The sequence below is a fragment of the Dermochelys coriacea genome, chromosome 7 (genome assembly GCF_009764565.3).
Source record: "Dermochelys coriacea isolate rDerCor1 chromosome 7, rDerCor1.pri.v4, whole genome shotgun sequence".
NCBI classification, from domain to species: domain Eukaryota; kingdom Metazoa; phylum Chordata; order Testudines; family Dermochelyidae; genus Dermochelys; species Dermochelys coriacea.
The window spans coordinates 83,873,210-83,900,919 of record NC_050074.1 but is presented as its reverse complement, the minus strand read 5'-3'; the positions used below and the strand labels follow the sequence as shown (position 1 = coordinate 83,900,919).

General features: G+C 44.1%; 1 protein-coding gene across 2 annotated transcripts in view; it reads left to right on the top strand.

The window, feature by feature from the left end:
- Positions 1 to 27,710, top strand: part of CDH23 (cadherin related 23) — a 555,581-nt gene that overhangs the window by 300,449 nt on the left and 227,422 nt on the right. For both annotated transcript variants that reach the window (XM_043519492.1, XM_038408394.2), the window contains 2 exons: positions 8,859 to 9,008; positions 11,246 to 11,404. In XM_043519492.1, coding sequence (XP_043375427.1) covers positions 8,859 to 9,008; positions 11,246 to 11,404 — 309 coding nt within the window. The remainder of the gene's footprint in view (positions 1 to 8,858; positions 9,009 to 11,245; positions 11,405 to 27,710) is intronic.

Genomic DNA, 27,710 nt, shown 5'->3' with positions numbered 1-27,710 from the left:
AGAGTCCCTTCTCTGCCTCCTGTGATGCTGACTGAGAAGGGGTTTTGCAAAGACGTACATGCAGGGCAAAAAGAGATGAAGGCAGCAGAGCAAGAGAAATGTAGGTGTATGCAAAAAGCCACATAAGAACAAGAGAGTGGTAGTGATGGCAAGAAGAGAGGAACCTAAATGATACACTCCCGTGAAAAATTCACCACCTCTGGAACTGCATCACCACCAACCCTACCCTTTATCCCCATCCTCCCTAGTCAGAGACATCAGACAAATAGATTAACAGCTTTTCCCAGCTTGTGCCCCTCTCTCTCTCTGGCACACAGCTATACAGAAGTTAATAGGACCATCTCCCTTCCTCATCACCATCTCTCTCTCTCATTCCTGACTCTTAGTGCCTTCACCTATGCCCTGTCTGTAGTTCAGTGTGGATGTACTGCCATCGTTGGTTGGGAAGGCTAGTTCAAGAAGACACTTGGGTCGGGCGTAGCTGTACTGCCATCTGCTACTGGATGAACACTGAGTGAATAGGCCAAAGTGTTGCCAGTAGCCCTTCGTCTAAGCTATTCAGTTGCATTTCCGATGTTAACCTTTGTGGTCTAAATATACCTTGAAGGAGTGCCAAAGGATTTGAATATTAGGAGGGGGGGATATTCTCACGCAGATGGGCAGCTGTTTTCTTAAACATTTTGTTCAGAGGTCTGATCATCTTTCTCCCTTGCCAAAATATCCTTAGAAAACTCGTAAAGACAGCTAGACAATTTGTTTGCGAGCCTTGGCATCTCCTCTGCCTCTTGCTGGAGACTGCCCTCCTTGCAATAGTCTTGTGCCTAGGATATGCACATCACCATCATAAGGCTGTGATAGGATGAGGAGTATGAACTGACCTTGGGCTCCGAAGACTTGGGGCTCTGACCCTGTGAGCTGAAGCAATGGCTTAGTTAGTGTAGAAAGAACTTAAGAGAGTTACATTGAATCAGTATGTGTGTATACGTCTTTTGAAGGAAATGTAAACATGAGTCCTGATTATGGTAATTAAAGATCCCATGATGTTTTCCCAAAGAACAGGGATGCTGCTCTTGTGTCCTGGCCATATTCAGGTGTGGTTGATTAGTCTGCCTACCTAAATTTCCCAGTAATTTCAGTTGGATACAGGGTGGTTGTATTTATTTATTTACATTAAATTCTTGTGTAGCAATTGCTATGTGCTGTTAGTCTGCTGCATTTTACTCAGTAGTGGCTGCATTTTGCTGGCAAATAATCAGTTTGTAAATCATTTCCCAATCCTTTGGAGAAGTATAAGATATCATATTGGCTTTGTTCAACATGCACTGGGATGCTGAAGCAGGGTATGGGTAGCAATTGGATCGCAAGGGTTATCTCCTACTCATGCTTTAAAGACAGAATTAAATTAATAGCAAGCAAATTTTGAACACATTCAGTGTTCAAGGGCAATCTGTACAAAAACCATCAGAGCAATATTCCCTTCTCAGATCAAAATGGAATGATGGAACATGACTGACTTTCTGTGCTGCCTTCTTGAGTACAGGCCCTGTTGTCAGGGGAAGTTCCATGTATTGAGAGAGTGGAATACTAGAGCCAGGATCTATCTAGAGCAGAAATTTGTCCATGACTCAGAGTGGGAACAGTTATATTAACGAGTCTCTTTTATTCTGCTACAGAGCACTTGTGTACACTTGTATACACACATGCACATGTCAATGTGTCACAGCTGGAGTGCCTGATCTGAATCCCTTCCTCTCTTTTTCTTAGGAACAACAGGGACTTTCTATAAGCTAATCACCTCTGCTTTGTTATTGAACAAAAGGAAAAAATAGCTAGTCAGTAGTTTTTGGAGAATAAAATGCTGCTTATGCAATGAAGTGCTCTAAAATGGTCCTCTAATCCATTCTTTGTTTGCCTAAAATCCCTCTCACCTCTTCTTTCAAGGCAAGATGGCTTCTTATTTTTCAACTCTGTGTGTGGTCACTCTGGGTGTTTGATTGGGCTTTAATTAAATGAAGCAGAGACTGGAGTGATGAAGAGCAGAAATACTGTATAGTTTGATTTTTCTGTCTCTCTGCACAATAGATTAGGAAGGTAGAAAGTTGTTAAGCAAGTAATGAGCACCATACAGATACATATAGACATCCTCACTCCCCCCCCCCCCAGCACACTCACATTTTAGACACTCAGGGCTTGTCTACACTGGCACTTTACAGTGCTGCAACTTTCTCATTCAGGGGTGTGAAAAACCACACCTGTATTAACAGTGCACTAGCGCTGGGAGCCATTCTGGTAGCTACGCCCCATATGGAGGTGGATTTTTAGAGCGCTGGGAGAGCTCTCTCCCCTCACTGTGCCACAATTACACAAGCCGTGTTAAAGTGCTGCCATGGCAGTGTAGACAAGCCCTTAGAGATGCCACTGCATTCCTGGTCATTTGTGATCTAGGCCCAGAATTTTGAACCCAAGGCTCACGTTCAGAGACAGCATGTAGCTTAGACCCCCTTGTGTTCAATTAGACTTCTATATTTACTTGTGCCCACACTGCACATGTCTAAGGGAGGCTGTGTTGGCATAATGTACATACTGACGGGAGCACAAGAAAAAGTAAGCCCCCAGTATGCCAGCTAGACTCACCTCTGGATTTAGTGCAAGGCCTCCAGAATGACAAGGCCCGTTCATTGTTCCCTGGCCTAGTGGAGCCCTAAGTGGTTTGAGTTGTCTCCCTTCATGCCATACTGCAAGAGAGGCAGTCAAGTTAGACCCTCTTGCTGTAAGAGAAGGGGGCTGCTGGTGGATGTTCTCTATGAAGGTGTATCTAATGCTGGAACTCATTTGCCCCAGAGTCTTTGTTCTCTTACTGTCTGCACACATGGCTAAGTTCATCTTCCCCCCCCTGGAATTTGAGGAGCGGCCTTTCTGAGGGGGATTTTTCATTGGTTATTGGCATAGGATAGCTAGTTATCTCTTTTGATGGAATGAGTGGTTTATTATTGGATACAGATACGAGACTGATAACTGTAACTATTGCAAAGACCCCTAGAGCACAAGGTGGCTACAATATAATGCTCAGATGAATCATCACCAAAATAATGCAGGGTCCCCAACCCATAGTTTTTAAGCTTGACGATCTTCCGTTCCCTTCACAACAATTTTGAAGAGGGTGGTATGTGAACCAAGAAAGTTTGGTAGACACTGCACTAATAAATATGCACTACTAAAGCTATGTACATTTTACTTAAATAAATAGGAAGATCTTACTACAGCTGGATTTATGCAAAGGGATGCTAATTGCTGTAACAGCTGCTGCAGCCCTTGGATGCCCATTGTGCTCCTTGACCCCAATGAACTTCAATCAGAGGTGGCAAGTTCACGTACCAGGTTGTGACAGGAAAAGTCTATGCAAGAGGAAAGTCTATGAGGGCAATTGTTTGTAGCTGCTTCCCTGGCTTGTACCTATCCTATTGCCTTTTTTTAATTTTTAACATTCTTTAGTGGGGGGAAGGGAGTACCGAGAATGACCTCTGTCTTCTGTGAATGGTTGGTATCTTGAATTAGGCGGTCCAGGGACAGATGCCCTTCCTCCTTGTTTGTATAGGTCATGTGAAAGTCATGGTCTTCCTAGAGCAGGACAAGAAAGCCCAAGAACCCTGTGCTCTGTATAGTGAGTGGAGTGCTTCACGGTTTAAACTAATTGTAATTCTTAATTTTGCATTAGAACCTACCACAGATACTAAAGTGATTGAGTGCATTATTAAAATAAATACTAATTGCATTTTCTAGCTTTTTGTTGTTAATAATAAGCTTATTTCTGAGCTGTTTCTTTCTGGAATGATTTGTTTCCTCCATAGAATGTAAACAGGCTGTTTTATTATTATAGGGTTACACACAAGTACTGGGCTATGCATGCTGGTACATTATTTTACAGTTGTTTATAAGCTGACCTCGATTTTTTTTCTTTTTAAGCATTTACTTTGCAGGAGTGGGGAAAAAAAATCTAAAGCATTGGTCTTTGAAAACAGATTAAGTATAAAGAAGGGAAAAGGACAGAAAAAGGTTGGGCCTCCAATTTAAACAGCATTCCTTTACAGCCAGAGACATGGGCTAAACCCAGATGTACTCAGGTCACAAACAAATTGATGCTTCTAATACCCATGTATCCTTTACTGATCTTATAAAGCATAAGTAAGTTTGTCTGCCAGAGCTGATTCATTTGTGAACCTGCCTTTATGAGAGAGAATCTTTAAACAGTCCAAAGAGACAGTGTTTATTTCTGCTCATCTCCCCATGTTTCGCAGGTCCTCCCTTTGCTTCATATGTAGGATGGGGTAGGGAAGGAGGAAGATGTCTTTTTTAAAAACACAATAGAGAAAAATCTTTCTCCCAAATCTCCCTCTTTTCCTGTAGGGTAATGTGTGTACTGGGTGGAGACAGCTGTGTTCCAGTCTAAGCCCGCCCCTTCTTGTGGGCAGCTGATAACAATTTGAATATTTGGATTTGCTATCTTTGCTATTTTGCATCTGCAGGGGGTTCAAAGGCTCCAGTAACTAGGAGCAAGGAAAGCAGCATGGGGGCAGAAACAAAAAATAAATAACAAAATAAATAAATAATTGAAAATTATAGCAACTTTCCCAAAAGGCAGATGAATTCCAGTCCTCAAGACTTCATGTGGGGAGGCTCAGGCATTGGAGTAGTTGGTAATTAGGGATGTCAAATATCAACAGACTGATCTGCTTTCCCAGCTGGAGGGGAACTAATCTACCCAGCTCCTTTTCACACATGCTGGGATTCCTTTTGATGTTCAACTTTATCTCGCATCCCAACAAAATCACTCCTCTTCGGTTCCAAGAAAATCCACAGCATTTTACAGTGATGAAAGGCATCTTGGCACACAAGGATGCTGGCACAAGATACTAGAGAGAGGCTCCAGCGAGATGTGGGGAGAGGGCTTTCTTTGACACTGTCCTGGCTGCCATGGCCTCCACATTAAAGGACAGCTGCAGAGTTTAGAGGGAAAATTGGAGGATGCAGATCTGGATCCTCTTGATTTCTCCAAGTCTCCAGCTTGGGACACTGCAGACGCAGGTATGGCTTGTTAGTAGGTACTCAGTTGCTATGCTGCTAAGCGCTATAGAATTGCCAATAAAAAAATAAATAAACTCTTTATGTAAGTGCTCAGTGCAAATGAGGGGCTACTGCGAAAAACATCTGAGAGCCCGATTCGGATACCCTAGCCCATGCTGGATGGAACACAGCTCCACATATAGCTCTACTGAAGGTAAGGGGACCACTTGTGGAATAAGGTGCCACTAAGTGTGAGGCAGGATATAGAAATCTAGCTCTCAGAGTCATGCTGGAGTAGGCAAATCATTGCTGTTGCTCCGGGTTAGTAATCCCTTTCTGAACTGAAAAAAGGACCTTTGCTCAAATGTGTTAATACTGAATGTGCTCTAATGCAGAGAGTATAAACTGACATAACATGTATATCTTCTTAAACAGGTGCCCACTTTTACTGCTTCATTACTAACCTTCCACCTCTCCTGACCACTTCTAAAAAGCTGCCCTGAAAGGCAGGGTTCAGAACCAGTGTGTCTAGAATGTCCTAGCTGTGTTGGTAGGTATATACTCAGCATTCACTATGTGGGGATGAGTGTCTGCAGGAGCACCTTCAGACATCCGGCAGTGCATTCACTTACCTGCACTGGCACAATTTAGAAGTTGGTGGTGGTTGTTAATGTGTTTGTTTCACAGTAAGTATGGAAATTTAATCCCTTGTCTGCCCCTGGCAGGCTGCACAGTCTATTCGTTGAGATGCTAGAATGTGACAAATGGTATGCAAGGAGGCGTATGTGATCTATGAGTTTGCTGGGCATGTGCCCTCTGTGCCAGGGATGCTGAAGGGGTTAAAGGCAAACAAGCAAAGGGTATTAAGCACTAAATTCCTATATTAAGATAGGATTGAAAATTGCATGGAGGGGCAGAAAAAAAGCCCCTCGGCATTTGTCAGGAAGCTATAGGAATAGGAAAAGTACTCTTATTTAAATGTAACCTGCAAAGGAATTGTTTGTTTTTTTCAGTTTGTTCCCTTTTTGCTGCTTTATGATGTATCTAGAAGGCTGAAAGAAAGGTATCGACATACCCATACATTCTTCGTAAGCTGCCTGCGCAAAGGAAACGGCAGAAGCCAAGCAAATCTTGTTTTACACTAGTCACTCTTGCTGCAAGAGTTAATGTCTGATTTGGTCTCCCTTCCTTGTCTTCATCTCCCTTCCTGCCTCCCCCTCCACTCCCCAGAGTAGGAAATATAAAGCTCATCATAGTTAATGGAGGCACATTGCAGATTCCTCCTTAGAACTCAACAGAATCAATAAGCCCATCAAATGAGACTAGTGATGCTTGTGTTTTACTGAGAATTGACCAGCGGACACCATACATACCGTAGCTGCCACAGAAGTGGACGGATCCCGATGATCCAACTCCATGTCCTTTCAAAACATTTTCAAATTCCTGGGCCAACAGAAAAGGAGGGGTCGGTCACCTGTTGGGTTACACTGCAGCCTTTCTCTTTCTGAAGTATCCGTTCCCCTCCAACATAATTGCACAGTTGTCTTCACCTTATATAGGGGCAGAGATGCTGTAGGCGTAGCCCCATTAGTAGAACTGACTCTGATACAAGGTCTGCAAGTCATCATAAAACCCTTTTCTCTCTTTTCTGGATGCAGCTTACAACACAAGTGAGAAGACCTCGGAGCAAGGAATCTGTTAATAACTTTTCTTTGTTCTTGCTAAAAGCCTGGCCTCCATTTGGGTTATACATGAACTTTCCTACTTCTTCCCACTTCCTCCATATAATCCAGTTCTGCCAAACCTAGTTTTGGGGGCCTTTACCGCGTCGTCCTCATTCTGAGGAAGTCCAGTGGCATTCAGTTGTTCCAGCCAGTGAAAAAAGCTCTCTCATCCTCACTTCTTCCAGCTCACCATCCTTCACTAGTCTGTACTCCAGCACAATCACATCTCCTCTCCCTGAGAATGTATTCTAAAAAAATTCCAATGGGGCATCTATAGTGTATGTGAAAGTAGGAGCACTCAAAAGTGCAGTACTACAACCTCTAACCAGAGCTTTGCTAAGAGCAGACTGCCTCATGTTTTCTTTATTGTTGTGTACATTCCCCATCAACTGTCATAGTTTTTGGTCTCATTTAGCTTGTTGGCTCCTTGGGGCAGAGAGCTTGTCGTCTTAATTTGTCCATGAAGTGCCATGCGTGGCACACATACCTTTGGTACTGTAGAAGTATCAGGAATACTCAGATCTCTCCCCCCTTCTTCATGGGAATATCTTTTTATTTTATTTTTTTTTTGGTAGGGGGAGGGGAAAATAGAGAGGGGACTTTCTGGCATGTCACCTGCTCTCAGCGGTCACGCTCAGCCAGCTTTTGCTATTAGTGCCCCTTCGTGCATTTAATTGGTCCCTCCTTCTAACATCCTGAAGACCATTCGGGGGAAAATTGGAAATTCAGCTCTGGCAGTTTCTGAACTTTATTGTAATGTGCTCTGCTGGGTTGCACCAAGGGAAGGAGCTTGTTGCTTGGTTGGAAGGTCCTGAAGTGTCGCTATCAGTATTTGGGATAAGGCTCCTGCTTGCCTCCCAAGAAGGCTTCGGGAGAGGGGAGCCCTTGAGTCCCCAGTTTCAGCTGTGCCTGAGGAAAGTGAAGCTTTGTCTATAGAAATAACTGTTTAGAATCAACATTTGCGTTGCTGGAGGTTAAAGGATCCCCTCAGTGATGTAGTCGGCTGTGTTTTGGCTGCATTCAGGTGCAGCATGCAGGCTCTGCACTGGATATGTGTAGGCAGCGGTCTGACAGGTGACATCTATGATGTCTGCATGCGTGTAGTATGTTGGACATGTGGTGTCTGTGGGCCTGGCACACGAGTGGCATGCTAGATGTGTGCCATCTATGGGTTTATCATGAGCATGGCATACTGTACATGCACTGTCTGTGGCTTGGCATATGGGTAGCACACTTTACATCAGGCTTGTATTTTTCCTGGCATCCTGCCACCATGGCAGTAAAAGGTAGGACTGGTAATGTAGATCCAGGCTGAAATGATGAAGGCTGGTCGGGTCATGCAGAGGCTGAGTAGTGGAGAACAGTAGTGTTCCTTGGAAGGGAGCACAAGTCCAACTACAGATAAAACACGTGGGGAAGCACATGTGCTATACTTACCATAACATGGTGTATGTAGGCAAAATATGTGTGGTGTGTACAGAATCATCCTGTATCTTTAAATATGGCAAGCTTCATTTCTTACATGTATATACTGTGCAATAAGGTCAGGATTATACCAACCGCATATATTTTGCTTCCTGCATATGTACAAGGGAACTGATGAAATATTATTATTATTATTATTTTATTTTAATGTGTATTACCAAAGGGGCTAGTCATGGACCAGGATCCCATTGTGCTAATTGCTGTACAAATGCAGAACAAAAAGACACAGGAAAATAGAGAGGAAATGGTATGTTTCTTCCAGGTAGACATACCTATCTCTAGCTGTGTGACTTCTCCCCATTAACTAGGTGCCTGTCTTTCCATTCTCTTCTCTTGTGTCTGGCTGGCTCCTCCATGCCTCTCTTCCTATTTATCTGTCTGTCTCTTCTCTCTACCTGTCTCTTGATTTCATTTCCCTTCACCTTTTATTCATATGTATTGTTGGATTTGCCAGCATTGGATTATTTTTCAGCTATCGTGCTTTTAGCCTGGGCTGTTTCACCCTGCATTGAGCTGGTGTCCCAGGTACATTTTGCATATGTCATTGTTAATGTTCCTCTCTGTATTATTTTGAAATATTGTTCTTAGGGACTCAACAGTGTTTTTGAGGTCTACTTGGTGGGAAACAACTCCAGTCACTTCATCATCTCTCCAACCTCGATCCAGGGAAAGGCAGACATCCGCATTCGAGTTGCAGTGCCACTGGACTTTGAGACAATTCCTCGCTATGAATTTTCTGTAAGAACTCTTCCAAATATGAGGTGAATGGGCAGTGGGAAGAGGGGCTGGAGGTGGGAGGGCTACATTATGCAGTAAGATAATGCATTAGCCCACAAGTGGCATACTCACTCAGTGAGAAACCATCAGCCTAGAGTAAAAGGTTCATCTGGCAAGAGGATAATTTGCAGTTGTGTCCAACTGCAGAATATGCCTCTTCATCGAGCAAAGTTAACTACTGCATTTAAAGACCATTTAAGACATCTTATTTCTCCCTCTGAGCATCCTCCCATGACCAGTCACACACCCCATCACACTTTTGTGTGTCTGTCATCCGCTCAGACACACTCACACTCTCTCTCACACATACATACACTTGGACCTTCACCCCCTTTCATTGCATCCCTCTCTTTGGATAGCCCCTTCCTCTCACTTCTCCTACTTCCTACTGCCCCCGGCTTTGGGGAATTCTCTCCCCTTGGGGACTGTCCCTGCTCTCCTTTTTTTTCCTTCCACCCTTTTCCCTTCTCTTTTTCTTCCCCCATCTCTGTTTTCTCTTCCTCCTTGGCGATTCCCACCCTCCATTGTGGGGATTCTTTCTACAGGTCTTGTTCTCTGGAAGAGGAGGGGAAGTGGAGAAGGAGCTGCTTCCCTGAACCTGGTCCTGTGAGGTCAACAGCAGAGTGGGGAAGGGAGCTCTTCTGAGCACAGGGCATGGATCACTGGGGGCTCTACAAAGGACTGCTGTGGGGTGAGGAGGAGGAAAGGGAGGGATGAGGGCCTCCATTGCCTGTCCACAAGCAGGCATAATTTCCCGCCTCTCACTCTGTCTCCAGGGCCTTCCTGCCTTCTTTGAGCAGCATTATCCAGCAGCTGCCAACTCTGTATCTTGTAGAGGAATCTGTGGGCCAGACAAACAGGTCCTGAGAATGAGATCCTGCCTACAGGCTGTATATTTGACACCCCTGCCTTGCCTGTCACCTCTGGGGAGCCAAGTCTGACACCTGACTTAAATGATATGATTTTGATTGTGTCAATCGTTCTGGCTGGCAGTAGACATTGGTTGATCTCACAAACCTACCATACTGTTTGGCAGCATAGAGATGGAGTGTCCGGGCTGTGGGAGCAGCCCAGGATTAGACTGTCAGACCTGCCAAAGCTCAGGGATGGAGTGCCCTAGTAGAGTTGTGTATGCAAGCTTCTATAGTACCTGCCCAATCTGCTCCTGCCTCTAGTCAGAGCTATCAGATTCAAAATCATTAACATTTACTCAGCCACCCCCCAGAAAGGGAAGAAGAAAAATATATTTGCTCTGAGTCTTCCCTCTTTTTTCAAAATTTAGAGCCTCAGCTACTAGAGCTTAAACAAAACATGTGTTTTCCCCCACCACCACCCTCATGCTGTGGGACCATAAAAGCTTTATAGAGCATAAAACGTTGTTTTAAATGCACCTATCAGCCAGCAAACCTCTTTCCAGCAGCCTGCTTGAGCTGCGTCCCACTGTCTGGTTCAGCTATAAATTCTGGCAGGAAAAGCAGCTTCCTGATCATGCCCGCAGCTCCTCTTGCTATTAGTCCTGGCAGAGGGGCTTTTATACACCAATAAAGAAGCATAAATAAAAACCTGCCTTCCTTGAGCAGTGCAAAGTGTAAACCAGAAACTCCAATGCTCCAATCCCATTCAGCTCGCTGATTAGATGGTGAAATAGTGGCAGCTCCTAATGCCATGATCCTGGGGCTTGAAGCTTAGATATATCACGCTCAGGGTGTCTTTAAAGGGTGAGGATGAGGAGGAGACAGTAGTGATGCTATCATGCTCATAGAACAGATGTTTTCCACACTTTTGTGTGCATAACAATATTGTATTCTGTGGTACGTGACTGGTTATTCTAAACTCCTTACCATTGGTCTCACCTGCAGTGGATCTTGGTGTATTCTCAGGATTGCAAGACTGAGGTTTGGTGTCATTGCTAGTTAGAGTGCACAAAAGAATGTGGGGAGGGTATTTGACTCTGACTAGTATAACAAAGATCTTCTAGTCTGGTAAACGGGCATGGTTGCCTGGAATGGTTAGGAGCAATTTGCCTTGAACCCCCTCCAGCATCATGTTCAGCGTTGAGTTAGCTGCATGGCCTACCACCAGAGGCATGCTGCTGTAGTAACAGAGCATCAGAGGAGATCACTGATGCTTTTTTTGCTTCTAAAAAAAGACACAAATGAAGCCGCCGACTGTGTTGCTTGCCTCCTGTCTCTGCTCAGCTGTTCGCAAACGAGAGCGTGCCAGACCACGTTGGTTTTGCTCGTGTGAAGATTAACCTCATCAATGAGAATGACAATCGCCCCATTTTCAGCCAAGTCCTGTACAACGTCAGCCTGTTTGAGAACGTCACAGTGGGAATCACAGTCTTAAGGGTCCATGTAAGTAGAAACAACTTTGAATTTTCTTAAGTTACAATATGCATTTTATTACACCTTGTCCTCAAAGCTGTGATACGTTGACCCCACCAAATGCATCGCCAATGAAAATGAAAGCTCTGTGAATTGTGCCATCAGAACAAATGGGTCATGGTTCTGATAACTGGTAACATCCCGGGTGCAGGATGCTTTTATCTAGTTATTCCTGGTGATTGATTATCCCTGTTGTGGGTGCCACATTCACAACAAGGCCATCTGAAAAACTGTGCCAAAACATAGTAGGCCTGGTGGTCACAAAGGAGCCACAGGACAGGCACAAGGGCCCCTAGGGAATAGCCCTGCCAGCTCTGTAGAAGCCCCAGGCACAAGGGTTGTTTGGGGGCAAGCTATTGGCAGAGCAAGGGTGGGAATAGGTGAGCCAGATGAGGGGTGGGCATATCAAAGCCTGGAAGGGGAGCAGGGAGGGCTGAGATAGACCTGAAATTATATGGCCCTACAAAGCCCTGTAGGGGCCTTTGTCGCAGAACCAGCTATTCTAGCCTGTGCTAAATCAGGAGAGGTGCAAGATGCCTTCCTAAACTGACACCTGCATCGTTGTAGAGATAAGTCTGGCTCCTGCTCCCCAGTATGTGGTGCAATACCTAGACAAAACAGGTGGAGCTAGAGACTGAGAGAAAAGGTATGTGTATGCCCCTCCTGTTGGGTTTCAGAATTAGCTAACAAATATCATTGTCAGAGCAAGGCATGTTCCCAATGACCTCTTGGCTGGTGCACAAAGGATATGTCTACGTTTTGAGCCGGGGGTGAGATTCCCAGTTTGAGGAGACTTTTTGGGCTAGGTCCCACCAATGTAGTGTGCTAAATAAGAGTGTAGCCACAGCAGTGTGGGAAGTGGATGGGGCTAGCCACCCCACATGTATCCCTAGGATATGCGGTGGGCACGTCCTTGGGGTGGCTAGCCCTTCCCACTCCTTGCGCTGTCGCAGCTACCTTCTATTTTTAGCACACTAGATTGATGTGAGCTAGTGCGAGTATGTCTCCTCAAGCTGGAAATCAGACCCGCAGCCAGAAGGGCAGATGTACCCAAGCAGAAAAGTAACTGAAAGGTAGGGAACTGGATTCTATGCTTCATTTCACCAAATGGGCAATGAGAAAATTAGAAAAGCAAGAAAATGCATTTTCTAGCTTCTAAGAAGGAATTATTGATGGCGCAGAGTAAATCAGCAAACCAGAAACAAAACCCCATCTTAAAAATTATTTAAAACAGATGTTAATTGCCATTTAGGAAGAATAACATCACTGGAAACTCAAAGTATTTCTGGTTGGTGAGTGCTCCTGTGCTGATTTAGTTAAATATACATGAATTCATTCTCTCACATGTGTTTAGTTCTCCCTCATTCCATTCCACAATACATGTTCTCTCCCATCAGCCCCCATGCCCCTGAACAGACATACTCCCCCAACACACACGCGCACAGAGATAAGAGAATGAAAGCTTCGACAAAATGATTTGGGGTGTGTAAGTGTGTTTACTCTACAAACAGATGGTGTGAGACTATATAGAGCCCCTGAGCAGTTCCCATCTGACAGTTATTAATATTTCAAACAGATGTTTAGCTAGTCAGGCCATCAGACACTAAACAATGAGATTGTTACAGCATCTTTTTTCCAACTTCCAGCTATGCCAGCATTTTGGTGCAAACACAAAATGCCAGGAGTTGAATCTTCTATGATAAATCATAGAATGTATGCAATTAGCGTTGAAATCCAGATTGTCCTCCCAGCTGATCCCAAACTTCTAACAACCCTCATAAAATACTACTACTTCTTGTATATGAGATACAGCACTCTGTATGTGTCAGAAATACTGTTCACTTAACATGATTGTTCCACCAACTGTCCCACGCTCCACAAACAAAATGAACCATGCGAGGAGGGCTGCCTTTGGTAATGATAAACTAAGTTTTTTCAAAGAGTTTCCTGGGTATCTGAAGTGGGTGATTATTAAGGACAAATTTTTAAAACTAGCCATCTAAATTTAGTGCATATTCTTTACACCTCCCCCAAAAGTGCAGAAAATGGATTAAATGTGCAAAAGGCCCCTTATGTCTATTATTCCCCATTCTGTGTTTAAAAAATGCCCTTTTGCACAAATGAGACTGTGTTCTATGCAGTAAAATACCTTGTTCGCCTCAGCAGGCTCAGCCCTTTTTAGCCTTGGAGACTCAGATTTGGGGCAAGGCAAATCCTTATAGTGGCACAGGGTCCTGCTACTCCTCTCCTCAGTCAGTCCCTTGTGCTTGTTTGCCTTCCCTTCTGGGGAAGGAGTGCAGCCTCCCTACTGGGAAGGTTTGGTGAATTGCTGCAAACAACTTACTCGCCGCCCCGCCCCGCCCCGCCCCGCCCCGCCCCGCCGTTCCCTCTCCCCTCCCTTCCAGGCAGGGGAGGGTTTAAAAAGGTCTCAAGTAGTTGGAGTCAGCTAACCCTAATTGGTGCCCTAGCAACCCCTTTTCCAGCTGAACCGTATTGCTCTGTGGTTCTCTCTCCTCAGTGGATAGGGAGGGGCCTTTTAACCCTGGAACTAATTACTAACCCCGCCTTTGTAGCTGTTTGTCCTGGGTTTACCACATCTATATTTGCAGTGGATGTGTGCACAGATTTTGTGGGTGCATTTTAGACAGCTACTTTGAAGTTGTAACTTCTCTAAATTTAAACTTCCCTGTAGTTGGAAAGGTAGAGGGAAAACACTTTTATAAACATGTTTCAGAGTAGCAGCCGTGTTAGTCTGTATTCGCAAAAAGAAAAGGAGTACTTGTGGCACCTTAGAGACTAACAAATTTATTAGAGCATAAGCTTTCGTGAGCTACAGCTCACTTCATCGGATGCATCCGATGAAGTGAGCTGTAGCTCACGAAAGCTTATGCTCAAATAAATTTGTTAGTCTCTAAGGTGCCACAAGTACTCCTTTTCTTTTTGCGAATACAGACTAACACGGCTGCTACTCTGAAACCTGTCATTATGCAAGGCACTGAATTTAGCTGTATAGACTGGAAATCTGTCAACTTCATGAAAAAACTCATACAGATACAGACAGACATCATCTTCCTCTCCAAATGCAAACAGATGGACGACATACCGAAAGGACTGAAGGTAAAAAATCCATTACAATCTACATACCACACAGACTATGCTGATAGCTTGTGCCACACACTCTCAAAGAAACTGCGGAGCCACTTGATCAACATCCTCTACAGCAAACAGGGAAAGATTAAGAATGAGCTCTCAAAACTGGATACTTTCATAAAGAACCAACCTTCCACACAAACTTCCTCGTGGCTGGACTTTACAAAGACTAGACAAGCCATTTACAACACACTTTGCTTCTCTACAAAAGAAAAAGGACACTAAGCTATCTAAACTACTACATGCCACAAGGGGCCACAACAGTGGTTCCCGTAACCCACCCAGCAATATTGTTAATCTATCCAACTATACTCTTAGCCCAGCAGAAGAATCTGTCCTATCTCAGGGCCTCTCCTTTTGCCCCTCCACCCCCACGAACATGATACAGTTCTGTGGTGACCTAGAATCCTATTTTCGACGTCTCTGACTCAAGGAATATTTCCAACACACCTCTGACCAACATATTAACCCACAGAGACCTTCCTACCAACACTACAAAAAGAAGGATTCTGGGTGGACTCCTCCTGAAGGTCGAAACAGCAGCCTGGACTTCTACATAGAGTGCTTCCGCCGACGTGCACGAGCTGAATTCTGGAAAAGCAGCATCGCTTGCCCCATAACCTCAGCCATGCAGAACACAATGCCATCCACAGCCTCAGAAACAACTCTGACATCATAATCAAAAAGGCTGACAAAGGAGGTGCTGTCGTCATCATGAATAGGTCGGAGTATGAACAAGAGGCTACTAGGCAGCTCTCCAACACCACTTTCTACAAGCCATTACCCTCTGATCCCACTGAGAGTTACCAAAAGAAACTACAGCATTTGCTCAAGAAACTCCCTGAAAAAGCACAAGAACAAATCCGCACAGACACACCCCTAGAACCTCGACCTGGGGTATTCTATCTGCTACCCAAGATCCATAAACCTGGAAATCCTGGACGCCCCATCATCTCAGGCATTGGCACCCTGACAGCAGGATTGTCTGGCTATGTAGACTCCCTCCTCAGGCCCTACGTTACCAGCACTCCCAGCTATCTTCGAGACACCACTGACTTCCTGAGGAAACTACAGTCCATTGGTGATCTTCCTAAAAACATCATCCTAGCCACTATGGATGTAGAAGCCCTCTACACCAACATTCCACACAAAGATGGGCTACAAGCCGTCAGCAACAGTATCCCCGATAATGTCACGGCTAACCTGGTGGCTGAACTTTGTGACTTTGTCCTCACCCATAACTATTTCACATTTGGGGACAATGTATACCTTCAAGTCAGTGGCACTGCGATGGGTACCCGCATGGCTCCACAGTATGCCAACATTTTTATGGTTGACTTAGAACAACGCTTCCTCAGCTCTCGTCTCCTAATGCCCCTACTCTACTTGCGCTACATTGATGACATCTTCATCATCTGGACCCATGGAAAAGAAGCCCTTGAGGAATTCCACCATGATTTCAACAATTTCCATGCCACCATCAACCTCAGCCTGGACCAGTCCACACAAGAGATCCACTTCCTGACACTACGGTGCTAATAAGCGATGGTCACATTTTTTTTCCACCAAATGCATCCGATGAAGTGAGCTGTAGCTCACGAAAGCTTATGCTCTAATAAATTTGTTAGTCTCTAAGGTGCCACAAGTACTCCTTTTCTTTTTACTTATAAACATGTTTTGGAGAGTAGAAAAAACTGGTCTCCAGGGGATTAGCCCTATAGCAGAGATAGTCAGATGCTGGGACTGAGTTTCCAAAGGGATTACCTTCCATCCCAGATACAGCAGCACTGAGCAGTGGTTTCTGAAGGATTAATCTTCAATCATAGATGGTCTTGCACTGAGGGTAATAGTCCCATTGGCATTATCCCACTGTCACAGACAGTCCAGCACCAGGACAGTGGTTTCAGAGGGATTGGCCATTTGTCACAGAGGCCTTGTCTACACGTGCATTTTCCCCTCACGTTCTCCACCTTTGCACTACCACTGCTGCAGCTGGTAGCAAGAGCGGGAACGCTAGTGTAGATCAGCCACCAGAATTTAAACCACCGAGCCATCTAACCCTGCTCAGTGGAGGTTTGGTTTAGGGTGTCGAGGGAGCAGAAAGAGATGATTTCAAAATTAGGCCTCATCCCATCAGAGAGCTGAACATTCATACATTTCAGAGGAATAACAGAAGTCTAGACGGATACAAACCTAATACAGAAAGCAAGCCACATGTTCAAGAATCAATGTGAACAGGAATTCTTTGTCTCTCCTCCTATCCTCCCAAATTCTGAGGTGATCACGTGATTCAAATAGCTCTGCGTGTCCTCTATGCATGGGCTTCTAAGAGTGAACATAGTAACGGTTCCTCTGTTAACTGCAGCATCCATTGTGTTTGGTGAGTGCATATTCTCTGCCTTGAATAATGGAGGGCAGTCTCCAGGACCCCAGCGTATGTGTCAGCCTTTTTCTGGAGATGGGAGAACGGCAGCTGGCACTGCAGCGCCTAAAGCTTGTTCCAGGCAGAGACATGGATGGCTCAAAAATAGGGGAGGTCTGGGGAACAGGAAATCTCTGCTCTTCTGCATGATATAATAGTGATTAAAAGCCACTTTTCTCTACTTCCTGAGGAGGGAAAGTGTTTACTCCCAACTGTTCTGAAATTCTGGGCTTTCAGCCCACTTTCCCAAGTGCCCAGCCTGACGCACCTCCCATCACTGTTATTTAGCTATCTGGGGGTAGGGGAGGGAAAAGAGGAGTCCCTAGTGATCCAGTAAGAAAATTGAGCCTTCCAATCAAAATGTGCACTTGCACAAGTTCCCTACCGCAATTCCCCCTTTCCCTGTAACTCCTCCCTAGGCTTGAACATCTGAAAATGGAAAAGAAAGAGACTTCACTTGTGATGACAGATGGCTATTTGTTTCTGCAGCTTTTGACCTCCTACCGTCCCTGACAGCGGGGTAACTCTGTTACCCTTATAAATCACCAGTAGGTGCAAGCAGCAGAGTCAGAGCCTCCTTTTATTCCCGCTCCCTGCTTTCCTCCATCCCTTCCCTGCACAGAGTATGTGCAGGTTCAAATACATGTCTCCACATGAGGCTCTTGGTGAAAGTCTAGCTGCTTTTGCAGAGCCCCCAACCTCCTCCCCAGTCACCATGTAACATTGTGCGGTCTTCTAATGTTTTGTTCACGTGTGCTGCACTCTTTCTATTTCACATTCTCTGACTTCCCTTCCTTCTCCTGTCCATCTGTTTAATTCTTTCCATACAATACACGTATCATATAAATTCAGGGGATGATTTGCCTGCATGTGAACAGCTGGAAAATACAGGCTTTCTGGAAGCAGCTCCTCAGCGTGCACAGGAACCTGAAACATGCTGGAAGGCATGTCCCTCGGGGCATGAAAAAGATTTCCTTTCAAGAGACCCATTCATTTATGGAGCTATATTTAAGCATGGAGAGATATTGGGCCAAATTCAGCCCTGATGGAGCATGTTGCAACCCACTTAAGTCAAGGGAGTTGTTTCCTCTTACAGTAGCTCTGAATTTGGCCTATCTTATGAATAGTGCCTGGCTTGAAGGACAATAATAATAATTATATATAGTGATTTTCATCCAAAGGTTTAAAAGTGCTTTTAAAAAAGTTGGAGAAGTAGTATGGTCCAAGGAGAAGGCACTGGGCTGGGACCCAGGAACCAGGGATTCTATTCCACACTCGGCCACTGACTTGCTGTGCAACCTTGGCCAAACCATTCCATCTCTATGCCAGTTTCCCCTGTTGCCCTTTGTCTTGTCTGTTTAGACTGTAAACCTATTGGGTAAGGGATTATCTCTCACTATGTATTTGTACAGTTCCCACTACGAAGGGGCCCTGATTTTAGTTGAGGGTTTAGATGCTATTGTAATAGAACACCAAAGTATTGCTTATATTTGTAACTGTGCATCCGTGGGGATCACAACTGAGAATGCCAAATTCAGGATGAACTGCTGAGAAAGAGGGCAGATACATCCCAAGACTGGTGGCTAATCCCCCCGAGGATATACCAAACCAGCAACAAAAGTAAACTTCCGTTTCACCACACTGGCTAACCAGAAGACATAAAGGCAGTTTTCTCAGGCATTCCAGTTCTTATATCACCACCACCAAAAACACTGGATTCAGAGATGAGTGGTTCTTTACAACCACTCTCATCAAATAGTATGTTCTTCTGTTTCACCACACTGGCTAACCAGAAGACATAAAGGCAGTTTTCTCAGGCATTATAGTTCTTATATCACCACCACCAAAACACTGGATTCAGAGATGAGTGGTTCTTTACAACCACTCTCATCAAATAGTATGTTCTTCTGTTTCACCACACTGGCTAACAAGAAGACATAAAGGCAGTTTTCTCAGGCATTATAGTTCTTATATCACCACCACCAAAAACACTGGATTCAGAGATGAGTGGTTCTTTACAACCACTCTCATCAAATAGTATGTTCTTCTGATACCAAAGGACCAGCCACACACCCACGTCAATATATAACTTAGATCTTACCCCAAAATCTCACTGATTCTAATCCTTTAGTATCTAAAATCTAAAGGTTTATTCATAAAAAGAAAGGTGAGAGTTAACATTGGTTAAAGGAATTAATTACACACAATAATGGCAAAGTTCTTAGTTCAGGCTTGTAGCAATGATGGAATAAACTGCTGGCTTAAGTAAAGTCTCTGGAGTACATCCACAGCTTGGATGGGTCATTCAGTCCTTTGTTCAGAGCTTCAGTTTGTAGCAAAGTTCCTTCAGAGGTAAGAAGCAGGATTGAATATCAAATGGAGGTGTTTCCAGGGCCTTTTATAGCTTTTGCCATGTGGAGGGTATCACCTTGTTCTTATTATGGAAAATTACAGCAAGAAGATGGAGTTTGGCATCACATGGGCAAGTCACATGTTCATGCCCAATTTCACTCAGTCATTGCAGGAAGCCATTACCTATATTCCAGACAGCACAGGACCACTCAGTGTAGATGGGCATCTCCCATCGTCCATTATGAGTTGTGTCCTTTTGATGGGCCACTCAATTTGAATAGTCCCTCCAAGATGTGCTGGCTAACTACCTCATGGACGTTACCCCAGGAGCAAACATTTGAAATCTAGGTATAGAACCAATATTCATAACTTCAAATACAAAAATGTTTTGTGCATATACATAGTATAATCATAACCAGAAAATCATAATCTTTTCATAGACACCTCACTTGACAACCTTTGTACAAGATTTGTTGCAAATATATAACAGTGGTTGCCACAAAGATCAATATGGTTATATTTTAATCAGATAACGTCACAATATTCATTATACAAATGGGGAAACTGAGGCACAAAAAGGTTAAGTGCATTGTCCAAGGCCACAAAGTGGCAGAGCGAGGAAGAGAGCCCAGTGAATTATCAGGGAATTATCCCCTTGACCATGCTGCCTCTTACAAACTTGGTAGACTGAGCATCAGCCATTTACAATAATAATGTATTTTTGAACTAGACCTACTTTGAGCATGTAATTTTTCATCTGCACATTTGTTCATGCATCTTCTTGGCCATTCAATACATGTGTAAATTTATTGCAAGTAACAGATTGCACTTGCAAAAATGGAGGCTTTGTTTGAAAGAGAAACTCAAAATCTCCTTAGCCCTTTTGCATTAAAATATTTAACAAAGGGCGCAATTTGCAGTGATGAGCTATGTTGTAAGCGATGAGACTGGAAGCCAAAGTGTTCTGTTCTCCCCGCTGAGGGCTGCAATTATTCCTGTCCATCCTTCTCACTAACTAAAAGTTTGGAGACCAGTTTTCTTCAGAGGCTCTGAGCACCCAGAGCTCTTATTGACTTCAACTAAACTGCTCAGCCCTTCTGAAAATAAGAATCTCGGGGTTTCAGAGGTTAGTGTGACAACAGAGACCTGCCCTGGCATGGTTACTCATGGTTACTGCATGATGAACATATACATGTGTATGTGAGAGAGAGAAAGCAAAATCCATTTCCCACTCCTTCGTTTTTTCCATTTTAAACTCTATTCTTTTTAAAAATCTTTTTAAAGGTCTCCTTGTTTGAAAAGAAAATTAGTCTCCTTTGTTACATTAGATGTGGCTTTTTTTGTTTTGTTTTGTTTTTTGGTAACTCCCCTTCCAGGCTCTGCTCAAACAGCTCTACCTCTGGTGAGAAGTTTACAGCTGAAAATGTCAACAGTGCAGAAACAGTAATGTGCCCTGTCTCATTTGCACTTGATTTCTGGATGTATAACTTTACTCCTTACCACCTTCATAACACCTGAAATACTTTACAAACACCAGCAACAAAACAAAGTGGGAGATTGGCCAACAATTCCTAGCACTTGGTCCCGGGTGTGAAAGGACCCCCATTGATTTAGGGAACTGTATGTGTTCTCAGCACCTCTTGCTTCTTGAGGGCATGAAGTTATACCAGACCAGCTTGCTCAAGAAGTGTGAAATTCCTGCTCTGACCTTTTCTGTTATGTTATTAAAAGGTTTCACAGCTAGTTGTTTCAGAAAAAAACAACAACTTCAATATCTGCTGGTAGCTGGGGCAGAACCTATCAATCCCTCCAGCCTAGGGACTGGACAGCCGACTCTGCTTACACCCTTTGCTTTGCTTCTTCATCACTGGATGTAGCATTGCATTTCAGTCTAACTCATTGTCTCCATGTACTACCTTTCACAATGGGGCACAGTTTAGGGGCAGACAGACAAAGAAGTCTGTATGCTGGATAGAGAGACTTGCTGGAACATGCTGTGGGAGAGATCAGAAACAGTCCCAGTGGGATGAATGGAAGCGTGCACTTTAAAATAGTGGCTGTGAGTGAGCCTGGTGACTCTGCTGTGTATGAGTGAGAGCACCAGGTTACAGGCACTAGACAGCACCAGCTTGGGAACAGTTTTGCTCCATATAGGGGGTTCTGCAGAAGCAATGAAGAAAGCTCTCTAGCTGTAGTCCTCCTCTGAGGTAAGGACAAGGGGAGACAGACTGAGCTACTGATTTCTGCTTGCTCTATGTCATGTGAGAACCAGCTGTACAGGCTGTGTGACTATCATAAGATAGGCTTTTACAACGACCAGAAGTTTCATGTGGGTCTATGTCCCTCAGGCTGCAAACAGGGTATTACCTAGTGTCCTGGGACCAAATCACTGAAATATCCCCAGAACAACTACAAGACCCATAGCCATCAATACAGAAGAGGGCATGTATGAGTACTGTACTGCTACTGTGACCATCCTCAAAGCAATTCCCAGTCTTCTGTTGTCTTTACTGCTGTGCGTGTGTATAGTAAGAAGCAGGGCAGGGGAGTCTCTTCCAAGCCCTGCCTTTCCCAGCTATGAATCTGTGAATGGATAGACTAGAGGGGATGGGAGGAGATGAATTGATAGGCTAGAAAAAATTCCCAAGACATGAGCAGCTGTAACATCAAAGAGAGGCACATAGATAGACCTTAGACCAGACAGGAGGATAAATCCATTGAAGAGAGGAACAGCTCAATAGACAGAGGAAAGAGGGGTAGGTAAAATTGAATGGCCAAAATTCCAAAACTCCATCAAATATCAGTGCAAGCCCTACAGGAAACAAGTTATAGCACAAATGGCAAATTTCCCCCATCATATACTGTATATAGTAGAGGACACCCAGTGTATGGAAGAAGGGAGAGAATCAGAATCAGCAGATGATGGAGCACAGCAGCCCTTAGAGGAGCAGAATGACAAGTCTTGGTAGTGTGGAATATAAGATCCCAGAGTCCTTGATGGGCTCCCTATGGGAAGAGAGGTGACACTGTGAACATGTGCATTAGATGAGAATTGAGCTCTTGCCCCTTGATGCTCCTCCCTCTGCCTTCTGTAGAAGCTACCTCCAGAAGGTGCAGTGAAGGGGTTTTCGCAGGTGGAATCTAGGGGCTGTTTAGGATAAGCTATGGAGTAAAGTATCTGGAGGTATCTAATGGTAAAGCACAGATCCCTTTCTGATCCATCCAGGATTTGGGGAAGGGGGGAGGAGAAGTGTTTTGCCACCAGATGGCATTATCTGAAGGAGGCCCTTTTCAGTGGGGAAAGGGGGAACAAGAGCTTCTGGCAAAGATGAGGATATGGTGAGGGGAAGTCATAGAAGAAAAGGCCATATCTCTGTTTCAGTTAACCCACACTGTCTAGACAATTCCTACAGAGAGAGAGGAGGAGTGGCAAGAGCCCTTTCTGTCTCCACAGCTTTCCTGGCTGTTTCTTCTGTGGTGCATGTATATGGCTCTGATCTGACCTGAGAGATTAGCAGATGGGTGCAGTGAGAAAGTGTGGGAGAAGAAACAATGTGTCCATCTGCACATTATGAAATAACCTAGGTACTCCCCTTGGTTTTACTCCTATGCAGTAAGGATGGCCAGTGTTTCTCTTGATAGTATTGTCACTGAGATAGAAGCTAGGTGATTGCATCTGTGGTTGGTGCCTTAAGGGCAACTGACCCTTTTCTTTCTCTTGCATGTAAGCAAAAATAAAATATATGTGAAAGAGCAGAGGAGGGTGGTAACAGTGCGGGACTGTCAGACTGGTCCTGCTGGATGATAAGTCCAGGAGCTCAAATAGCAGCCAGCAATCCATTGCCAATCTGATCAGACTGCAGTGCTGTCATGTTGTGCTAAGTGGCAGAGCTGTCTAGGTCTCAGCGAAGGACACTGATAAATTGCTCCTGCCATTGTGTGAGGGTCCGAGTGTATGTTCACATTTAAAACATGACCGTGGCACACCTGCAGTGTTGCAACTGTGCCACTGTCACACTTCCCTGTTGACACTACAGAGACAGGAATGGTTCTCCCACAGCTGTAGTTAATCCACTTCCCTGAGAGGCTGTAGCTAGGCCGATAGAAGAATTATTCCATTGACCTAGCACTGTTTACACCGGGACTTGCATCAGCATAGCTACGTCTCTGAGAGGTGTGGATTTTTTACACCTGGAGCAATGTAGCTATGCTGATGTAAGTTTTCCATGTAGACCAGCCCAGATCACTATTCCAGCATAGCAGGAGTACAGTGCCCCTCAGAGTTTTTTTCTTTTTGTTTTTTTCACTCCTATTGCTGATCTTTTTGAGCTTGAAGCTGCAGATCCAAATTTTAGTGTGAAGAAAAACTAGCCAGTTTTAATCCATTCTGCTCAGAAACTGTGGATCGTACCACTAGTGCCCTGCTGTATGTATAGTGCTGCTCTCAGAGGCTGAGAGCCTGATTCCTGGTACATGAATGCTGCTAAGTTTCTATCCGGCTGCCTAGACCTTTGCCTTGCTGTACCACTGCTTTCAGTCACTGAGGTTGTTTGCAGTAGCCTTTTTCCTGACAGTTTCCCTCTGTTGCTCCCATTGGTTCAGCTCTGCATCTGGGAGCAATGATGGGAGTGTTAGTGTAGCACACCCACTAGTATTTCAACCACCATATGGTCCCAGAGCACATCTAGATGAGACAGTGGCTAGAGTTCCAGTCACCAATCTGTATTAGTGCTACCCCTGTTGCTACCACTGTTGGAGCTGCACTGGTAGCAACAGTGGGGGGTATAAGGGGTTTGTGTATACAAGCCCCGTCCCAGCACTAGTACCCTGGTGTGAATAGGAGTACGAACCTTCCTCTGTATGATTATTTCTCCATTAATGCATTTCCTATTCTTCCCTCTCATTGAGGCCACAGTTGTCCCTTTTGTATGATCAAGAATTCTAGGCCATTCCTCTCTAGTCCGTGGCTCTTATACATGGGACAGAGAAAGTGGAAACACAGATAAAATTCCAGTCCTGGTAAGTGCAGTTTCACTACATCCATCCTGTCCCTCTTGTTTCATGAATGAGAAGAGCTTTGGGGCAGAAAATAGTCATGCAACAAACCTGCCTTCGGTGCACTCATGTAGGATATCATTATTCAGTCAGTCAGGGGTTGCCAGGAGCTGGGGCCAATCAGGCGCTTCCTCTCTAAGGGTATCTCTACACTATACGTCGGATTGGCGGACAGTGATCGATCCAGCGGGGGTCGATTTATTGCATCTAGACTAGACTAGACGCGATAAATTGATGCTCGAGCGCTCTCCTGTCGACTCCTGTACTCCACCGCTGCGAGAGACGCAGGTGGAGTGAATGGGGGAACGTCAGCAGTCAACTCACCACGGTGAAGACACCACAGTAAGTTGATCTAAGTACGTTGACGTCAGCTACATTATTCACGCATAACTTAGATCGACCCCCTCCCCCCCACCCCTGCCAGTGTAGTCCAGGGCTAAGATTAGGGGTGTACAGAATGGCCTAATTAGCATCTTGTTAGCATTTGGCAATAGCATTAGCAAAGCCTACAGAGATGGGGAATGGATGTAAGAAAGCTTATAGGAGATGAGAATTAATGGGTAGGGAGGTAGTCTTAAGACTCTCATTTTCTTAAGGTCTGCACAGTTGAATCTATCTGAAAAATGCTGATAACTGAAATATTTAAAACTGAGATGAACCAATGAAGTTTGTTTTTAACTCAATATGCATTCAGTTTGCCTAGCCTTAAAGAGTCTGCAGAGAAATGATTCCACCGGAAAGCGTTCTTTTATATGGTAGCATTGATTCCAGGATCTCTCTCTATGATTTTTAGGCTGTTTAGGCTCAGATCAGTTGCTTTAGGCTGCCTGAATCATCTGATACCAGAGTAAGTCAGCTGATTTGTTGTTTAAGCTTCCAGGAACTCTGCTGTGTATTCCCCACTGAGCCCATATTTTCTTCTTAGTCAAAAAATAATGACAAGTAGAGCGAAATTACTCTGGAAAAAATGAGAAGATATGTTTCAGTTACAGATAAGGAGCTTCAGTGCCCCTTCTCCTTCACTTCAGTTTGGTACTGCTCTGGTTGAAACAATACACAAGAGTCTTACAGTCACGGCCCAAAACTGTACATTTTACAATAGAGACACTACGGTGTTTTGGACTATTCCTATAGAGAAAACTAATATATAGAAACCTAGGAATTGCCATACCAGACCAGTAATCCATCCGATCATTTAAGTTGTCTCTGACACTGACCAGAACCAGATGCTTCAGAGGAAGATGCAAGTCACTTCACAGAAGATAATTATGGAATGATCTGTCCTTGGGGAAAGTTTATTTTTAGTCCTTTCAGCTAGAGGTTGGTTTATGTCCCAAAGCATGAGCGCTCACCCTTCCAAACTTTTAGGGATTTTTTACAATGAGGCTCTACTAATGTAACTCTAGGCGTTCATTATTATCCATATAAATGACCAGTAATTTTTTGCTAACGTCTTGACCTCAAGGATATCTTGTGGCAATGAATTCCAAAGGCTAATTCTCAGACATGTTTTAGTTATTGGACTTGATGTATAAAAGACATTCTATAGCCTTTAGGAAGTCAGACTTAATGATCATAATGGTCACTTCTGGTCTTAAAACCTATGAATCTAGAATAATGTTTTATGTTTAACCAAAAAAAGTCATTCCTTTTTTCAGTTTTAAATGTACTGTCTTTCAGTATAATTAACTGTTGCCTTGCTCTTGTATTACGATGATGGATAAACAGAAATGCCAGATAAACCTTCTTTACGCCACTCATTATTTTGTATACTTTCATCATAGCCCTTCAGATTCAATACTTCTCCAAATAGTCCCAAGTTTTTAAATCTCTCTTCATGAAGAAGTTTTCCATGCATCCAATTATCCTTCCACTTATCACCGGAACCATTCTGTTTCAGTTCTATCTCATTTGAAGCATAGTGGCCAGAATGGAACTTTAGTGCTCCATGGGAGGGCATCTATTGATTCATAGAATGGCATTCTAATATTTTCAGTATTCTTTTCTGACCCATTCCTCCTGCTTTCCAACATTTCACTGATTTTTGACAGCTACTGCACGTCCAGCAGAGGTTTTCATTGAGCTGTCCCCAGTGATGCTCAGATCCTTTCTTGAGTCGTTGCAGTTAATAGAAGCCAATGAAGTGTATGAATAGTTCAAGGTATTCTCTTCAATTCACATTGCCTTGAATTTGCAAACATTGAACTTCCTCGGCCATTATGCTGCTTATTCACACCATCTTCCTCTGAAAGTTCCTCACCGTCCTTCCGATTCAGAGAAACCTAAATAATTTTGTGCTACCTGAAACTTTTGCTACCTCACTGCTCAAATTAATAACTGCATTAAACAGCTCTGGTCCTAGTGCAGACCTGTGGGGTACCTCAATCTTGTTATTTTACTCCTTGCTTAGACCCACCTCCCTTAATGTGCTCCAGATCCTTCCAGCACGCAGGCATGTAATCTGCTACACCCTCCCTCATACAAGTGTCTGAATGTACACACGATCACACAGTATCTAGACTCATGTTTACATATACACCTTTCTCCATGTTCACACTCCTATTCGCTCTCTCATACGTGTATGTTCCCCCATATTTGAAATACACACTTGCTCAGCTGCCATATTCTCTCATTTCCCCCCCTCCCCACACACACACACACACACACACACACATAACCCTCTCCCAATATCTGCGTATAGTTGGGAGACGCCTTGTTAGAAAGATCCTAGTGCAGTAAATGTGCTAATTAACCTTTCATTGCTCCTCTCATTATGGCATCTTTAATTCAGTTGACAAAGTCTCTCCCTTTTACCATTTCGGCCATCACTTTTCTTCTATCTCTTCGATCTCCCCTTGTCCTCCCACCAGGGACAAGGAAATCGATCCCAGTCCAATTTTTTTCTGTTCTTTCCAGCCAGCCGTAAAAACCAGTCAACAAAAAAGTAATAATGTAATTGTCCCACACTGGGAAAGAGAGCACCAGACATCAATAAACTCATATTTAAAATGCAAATCACTTTCTCAATCAGCTGTCAGTCCGCTATCGGCTCTTGCTTCCTGACAGCTGCATAAGGGGCTTCTGTGACTTGGTGCTGGGGTCTGCAGGGGCAGGCACAGTCTTAAACCCCTGTAAATACCTTCCCCAGGGATTTGTTCTGTCCAGCAATCTCAGCTTGGTGACTGAAAAGTAAATAAGGCATAGTTTAGCAAATGGGAACATGTCTGCTGGATGTCAGCTATTCCTGCAAGTGGGCTTGTTACAATGGACTTTTCTTGTTATGTTTTTGCTGCTACT